Raw genomic sequence first — 6,968 nt, forward strand, 5'->3', positions numbered from 1 at the left:
AGGCTGCCGTGAGCCATGATCACACCGCTGAACTCCAGCCTGGGCAACAGAGTGAGACCCTGTTCCAAAGAAAGGGACGCTCTTGCCATTATTGAGAGCTACCATCTGGAAGAATGCAGTGCTATATGGGCATAGTAGCTGGTACCAACCCCAGCCGGCCATCTGCCAGCTGTTGCTGGGAGACAGGACCCTTTTGCCCGGGAGCTGGCTTGGCTAGGGTCCAGTGAGAAACGAGGCACAAGAAGGCTGTTCCCTCACCCAGTGTCATGCAGCAGGGGGCACGGGCCTCACTTGACACCAGTGCTGTGTGGCCTCCCTGGTCTAAGGAGGGGCTTGGGCCCACCTGGGCCCACCCGCCCCCCGCCAGAACCTGTCTCCAGACCCATTCTTCTCAGTTGGGACGAGGGTCAGTCTGATGGGCAGGGGTGGGTGGGGGGAGCCTGTGGAGTATGGCAGAGCTCTGGGATGTGGGGGAGCTCTGAGATGGGGTGGGGTCCAGAGCTCCCACAGCCCTCACTCCCTGAGTGCAGAGCTGGCCCTGACCCTGCATGACTGCAGACCTGGCTCCACCACTCTGCTACAGATGTGGTGGCTCAGCCTCCTGTGGCTGCGGTTAGACGCTCAGTCGGGCAGGGTCAGAGAGGGGTGTGCATGGTGAGACCGGGGCTCAGAGTTAGGAGTACACTGACATGGATCCTTGGCAGCATCCAGGCGGAGCACTGGAAGGAGCTCCAGACTGGAGCCCAGGGCCCTTGTCTCATTTCCTGAGCATGTCTGTGAGCCAGTTCCTTCACAGTGTCAGGGCGGGGGCCTGGAGGAGGTGGTCTTGAAGTGCATGCCACAGATCTTCCTTCCCGGGGGAGGGTGGGCAGGCACCACGGTGCTGCACACACCCAGCGTCCCTCCAGATTCTGCCGCGCCAGGCTATTCGGCCTCAGGGAAGCAGCTTCCTGACCAGCCCTTAGTACCTGGCACATGGTGAGCCCCGTCCATGGCACCAGTCACTGTCACCATCAGTCAAGGGACTGCACCCTGCGGTGCTGGGTGCTGACATCCTATGGGAGGGCTCCAGGGCTGCTGCCTGTCTGGTGCTCTGGGGGCCACCTGATGAATGAGAGAGCCTTCCTGGGAGAGAGGGGTCTCATTCGGCACCCCTCCTGAGGACCCAGCGCCACCCTGGGGTGTGAGGAGGATGTAGGTCAAGGGGGCCTGAGGGAGCTGCAGGAGGGTCTTAGTACCTCCTCAGCCTCCTGGTTCCCCCTACCCCCTGCGCACAGATATCCAGTTCTGGAACAGCCGGCAGTCTCTGGAGGGCCTGTCTGTGCGCTCCGTCTTCTTCGGCGTTTTTCAGTCATTCGTGGTCCTTCTCTACATCCTGGACAACGAGACCAACTTCGTGGTCCAGGTCAGCGTCTTCATCGGGGTCCTCATCGACCTCTGGAAGATCACCAAGGTCATGGACGTCCGGGTAAGGCCGGGGCGACATGCTGTCTCGGGAGCTGCAGGGGCTGTGAGGGATAGTGTGGCCCAGCTGGACCCTGGAGCTGGCCCCTGGGGGATTCCCAGCAAGTGCCTCGCTCCCAGGACCAAGGGGATTTTCTCACCAGGGGATTTTTTGGGTCACACATGGGGCAGGGGAACTGGGAACGGTGGGGAAGGGCAGGGGCTGGTTCTGGCTTGTGGGGTGAGAGCCAGCATGGCAACTGACCATGGCGCCCACTTCATCCACAGCTGGACCGGGAGCACAGGGTGGCAGGAATCTTCCCCCGCCTATCCTTCAAGGACAAGTCCACGTATATCGAGTCCTCGACCAAAGTGTATGACGATGTGAGTGTCTCGCACACTGGGCCCCTGGGGGTGGTCTCCAAGCACCCACCTACCCTTGAGGGACCCAGGGCCGACCATCTGCTTGCTGGATCCACGCTTTATAGCCTGTGTCACATCCTCTGTGTCCCCCACCTGCCATAACTGCTTCCTGGTCGAGTCCAGAGTCCCCAGGGCTACCTGGAAATTCCCCCTGCCCATCCTGCCAGACCAGGTGTGGTGGCTGAGGGTGGGGAGTAGGGTTGCCAGGCAGGGCCGAGGAGCTGGCTCACAGCCCCACCCTGTTGGCCCCACAGATGGCGTTCCGGTACCTGTCCTGGATCCTCTTCCCACTCCTGGGCTGCTATGCTGTCTACAGTCTTCTATACCTGGAGCACAAGGGCTGGTACTCCTGGGTGCTCAGCATGCTTTACGGCTTCCTGCTGACCTTCGGTGAGCGGCCCAGCTGCCCCAGGAGAGAGCAGGCCCCATGCTAGGCAGGGCTCACAGCCCAGTGTGGGAGACAGACCCATCCCCAGGCAGGGACAACCCAGGGTGGGCAGAGCTGGGATGTAGGGAGGCCCGAGGGCACACATGGCCCCATCTGGGGTCAGAGAGGGCTTTGGGGAGGACATGAACAGTACACTTCAGTCCCCATTTTCAGGGGACCTTTATGTCTTGGGAACAAGTAAACAAGTAGGGCCAGGTGCGGTGGCTCACGCCTGTTATCCCAATGTTTTGGGAGGCTGAGGCAGGAGGATCACTTGAGCCCAGGAATTAGTGACTAGTCTGGGCAATGTGGCAAGATCCAATCTCTACAAAAAACACAACAATTATTGGGGAGTGGTGGTGCGTGCCTGTAGTCCCAGCTGCCTGGGAGGCTGAGGTGGGAGGATCCCTTGAGTCCAGGAGGTTGAAGCTGCAGTGAGCCGTGATTATGCCACTGCACTCCTGCCTGGGTGACAGAGTGAGACCCTGTCTCAAAAAAGAAAAGACCAGGTGAATCACAGCCAGTAATGAGTACTGTGAAGGGCAGAGTGGTGAGGGGATGCACATTAATAGGGGTCGGGGCCCCTCCGAGGACAGGACATTTAAACCCAGGCCTCAGATATCCAGGAAGGGAGCTGTGTGGATGTGACAGAAGGCCCCCCCAGTGCAGGGGCCGCTGGTAGAGTGTGCCCAGGCGTAGGAAGTGATGAGGGGGCTGGTATGGCCGGTGCAGAGCGTGCAGGGGAGAGGTGGGAGAGGCTGTTCCTCCGCTCATGGGTGCCCTCACTGCAGGCTTCATCACCATGACACCCCAGCTCTTCATCAACTACAAGCTCAAGTCCGTGGCCCATCTGCCCTGGCGCATGCTCACCTACAAGGCCCTCAACACATTCATCGACGACCTGTTCGCCTTTGTCATCAAGATGCCCGTTATGTACCGGATCGGCTGCCTGCGGGATGGTGAGGCCTGGTGGGCAGGTGGGGGCTCCCACCGGAACAGGGCCCCAAGGCAGTCTTCAGGGCCCAGGTCTGAGGGGGTGCCAAGGCCCCAGATGGGGTGTTCAGTCTGAGGGGGCTCGGCCCCACCCTTGCATCACACCCTCTCCACCCAGGCCCACCTAGCTGTGGACGGGCCAGCCCGACCTCACACTGCCTCCCACCCCTCTCCAGATGTGGTTTTCTTCATCTACCTCTACCAACGGTGGATCTACCGCGTCGACCCCACCCGAGTCAATGAGTTTGGCATGAGTGGAGAAGACCCCACAGCTGCCGCCCCCGTGGCCGAGGTTCCCACAGCAGCAGGGGCCCTCACGCCCACACCTGCACCCACCACGACCACCGCCACCAGGGAGGAGGCCTCCACGTCCCTGCCCACCAAGCCCACCCAGGGGGCCAGCTCTGCCACCGAGCCCCAGGAAGCCCCTCCAAAGCCAGCAGAGGACAAGAAAAAGGATTAGTTGCGACTGGTCCTCGCCTGCTCCGGCTCCTGGCGACTACTACCCCTGCGCCCCGGCCCCCTCCCCTCCCTGTCGCCCTTTCCCTGGACAGATCAGGCCGGGGCGGCGGGAGGCCCGCCTCAGGCCAGGGCCCAGCGTGTGACATAGGGGCCAGGGCAGGCCAGGGCTTGTGTGTGGAGGCGCCGTCTGTCCCTCTGTCCCTCTGTGTTTCCAGCCATCTCGCCCTACCAGCCCAGCACCACTGGGAATCATGGTGAAGCCGATGCGGCGTTGCTGAGGGGGTGGGTTGGGCGGGGGCGGGGCCGGGCCCCCCTACGGGATGCCCACGGCCATTCATCATCTTGTCCCTCGTCCCCCTACCATACTCCCCCTCCTAGACCGCCACCCTTTAACACAGTCTGGATTTAATAAATTCATATGGGTGTTTAACTTAAACTCAGCACTGCCCTCCTCCTCGTGCCTTCCTTCCTCTGGCGCCTTGGAGAGCAGCTTCAAGCGGGGATGAGGTGGCTCTCCTGGGTCCGGGAGGGTGATCTGCAGGGTACAGGACGTGTAAAGGTGGGGATTGTGACCTTATGTCAAGAGCCATACCTGGCCGGGCACAGTGGCTCACGCCTGTAATCTCAACACTTTGGGAGGCCAAGGTGGATGGATCACTTGAGGTCAGGAGTTTGGGACCAGCCTGGCCAACATAGTGAAACCTTGTCTCTACTAAAAATTAATTGAGCATGGTGGCAGGCACCTGTAATCACAGTTACTCGAGAGGCTAAGGCAGGACAAGCATTTCAACCTGGGAGGCAGAGGTTGTGGTGAGCCCAGATCACACACTGCACTCCAGCCTGGGTGACAGAGCAAGATTCCATCTCAAAAAAAAAAAAAAAAAAAAAAAAGCCATACCTGCCAGGCCAGGCCTCTTCCTCATTTGTTGCCCTCCCACCAGCCCACTGAGATTTCATTAACTGGCCCCATTTCAGATTCCTGGGGAAGCTGCTCGCAGGGAGCTCGCTGCCCCTGCCGGGCGCAGGCTAGAGCCTCCTGTATGTCTGCTGAATGTCTCCTAACCTGACACCACCAGGCACGGCCAAGTACAGCTTTCAGCTGGGTCGCCATGAGCAAAGGCACCTGCCACCCTGAGACCTCAGCACAGCAGTTGGGGCACACTAGATGTGTGCCCTTGGCTTTTTGTGTTGACACCTGCTCACCCCCAATTTTGGGGAGCATGGGGGTGAAGGCTCAGCCAGCCTGAGTGGCACCTGGCTGTAGCACTGGCGGGAGGGCATGGGGATGAAGGCTCAGCCAACCGGTGTGACACCTGGCTGTAGCACTCCATGAGTGTTAGGGTGTCACTTCACATCCCCCGGGCTGCCTGTGCCGACGACCAGCCAAGCCCTCCAGAGGTAGCACGAGTTGGACTTCCCAGCCCAGCCCCTGGTGCTGGGACCCTTTGCCCACTGGATAGGTGAACTGAGTGAGGCCTCTGTTCTGAGGGGTGGGGACCCTGCATTCCCAGGTTGACTGTTTTGTGGGGTGGTCTCAGCAACACTTCGGTATAGGGGGCCCAGCGCTGAGGACCACACCAGGTTCCTTCAGGCTCCAGCTGCCACCCCACGTTGCAGAGCCAGTCGGGGGATCCATGAGGTCCCAGGGAGATGGTGGTGCCCTTGGAGCCGCACACCACAGGTCCACAGACAGGCCACGGCAGTCTCGCATCCCTCAGGGCAGCCATGGGTCTCCATTAGCCACCCCCGCACTCTATACCATTCCATGGATCCCTGGTGCCCTTGGAGGAACCCCAGGCTCTGCACCATGGTAAACCCAGGAAAGCCTGACTGATGGGCTTCTAGGAGCCCTGGAGGTACAGGACTCGGCAGACCCTCGAGAGTGGTGGGCTCTCCAGCCACCTGGACTCCCTGGTCTCATCACCCCTGGCTCTTCCTCCTTCCACAGCTCCACGCCCAAGCCTTTGACAAGGCCCATCAGCTATCCCCACAACTCCCTGGGGGGTCTCACCTCTTCATTTGGGACCACCTGCTCCATGCCCCTCTTTACCCTGTGGTGTTCTTGCTCAGTGTTCTGTCTGGTCCCCTGTCCCAGTCCTGCCCTCACCACTTCCCATTCACACTCTAGCTAGCAGCTAGAGGAAACTTTTTTTTTCTTTGAGACAGCGTCTCGCTCTGTTGCCCAGGCTGTAGTGCAGTCATACGATCTCAGCTCACTGCAGCCTCTGCCTCCTGGGTTCAAGTGGTTCTCCTGTCTCAGCCTCCTGAATAGCTAGGATTACAGGCATGCACCACCACACTTGGCTAATTTTTTGTATTTTTAGTAGAGACGGGGTTTCACCATGTTGGCCAGGCTGGTCTCTACCTCAAGCAATCCACCCACCTCAGCCTTGCAAAGTGCTGAGATTATAGACATGAGCCACCACGCCCATCCCAGCTAGAGGAAACTTTCTAGTTTCTTCTACCAAAGCACAAACATGATCCTGCCCAGCCCTTGCTCAGAACCTACTGTGGCTGCCCAGTGACCTCAGGAGAAAGCCCAGGCTCCTTACTGGGGAGTGAGACCTTGGTGATGGGGACACTTATTAATCCCTGCATCCAGCCTGATCTTCCCCTTAGCTGGATCCTGTCCCCAGGCACACAACCCCTGTCCACTTTTTTTTTTATCCTTTGAGACAAAATCGCGTTGTCATCCAGGCTGGAGTGCAGTCGCACGATCACAGCTCTGCAGCCTTGACCTGCTGGCTCAAGCAATCCTCCTGCCTCAGCCTCCCAACTACCTAGGACCACAGGCAAGTGCCAGTACGCCTGCGTAATTTTTTATTTATTTATTATTTTTATTTATATATTTATTTTGAGATAGAGTCTCCTTCCTGTTGCCCAGGCTGGAGTGCAGTGGCACGATCTTGGCTCACTGCAACCTCCACCTCCTGGGTTCAAGCAATACTCCTGCCTCAGCCTCCTGAGTAGCTGGGATTACAGGGACATACCACTACGCCCAGCTAATTTTTGTATTTTTAGTAGAGACGGGATTTCACTATCTTGACTAGTCTGGTCTCGAACTCCTGACCCCGTGATCCACCCGCCTTGGCCTCCCAAAGTGCTGGGATTACAAGTGTGAGCCACTGTGCCCGGCCACCTGCATAATTTTTAAATTTTTTGTAGAAATGGGGTCTCTCGATGTTGCCGAAGCTGGTTTCAAACTCCTGACCTCAAGCAG

General features: G+C 58.9%; 1 protein-coding gene across 1 annotated transcript in view; it reads left to right on the plus strand.

Moving 5' to 3' along the window:
• CLPTM1 (CLPTM1 regulator of GABA type A receptor forward trafficking) overlaps window positions 1-4,188 on the plus strand; it is a 39,068-nt gene extending 34,880 nt beyond the window's left edge. The window contains exons 10-14 of the mRNA XM_033223616.1: window positions 1,278-1,468; window positions 1,732-1,827; window positions 2,121-2,256; window positions 3,085-3,252; window positions 3,463-4,188. Coding sequence (XP_033079507.1) covers window positions 1,278-1,468; window positions 1,732-1,827; window positions 2,121-2,256; window positions 3,085-3,252; window positions 3,463-3,749 — 878 coding nt within the window. The 3' untranslated portion in view covers window positions 3,750-4,188. The remainder of the gene's footprint in view (window positions 1-1,277; window positions 1,469-1,731; window positions 1,828-2,120; window positions 2,257-3,084; window positions 3,253-3,462) is intronic.
• Window positions 4,189-6,968: the final 2,780 nt, after the last annotated feature.

Source organism: Trachypithecus francoisi, unplaced genomic scaffold, assembly GCF_009764315.1.
Source record: "Trachypithecus francoisi isolate TF-2019V2 unplaced genomic scaffold, Tfra_2.0 Lachesis_group12, whole genome shotgun sequence".
Taxonomy (NCBI): Eukaryota; Metazoa; Chordata; class Mammalia; order Primates; family Cercopithecidae; genus Trachypithecus; species Trachypithecus francoisi.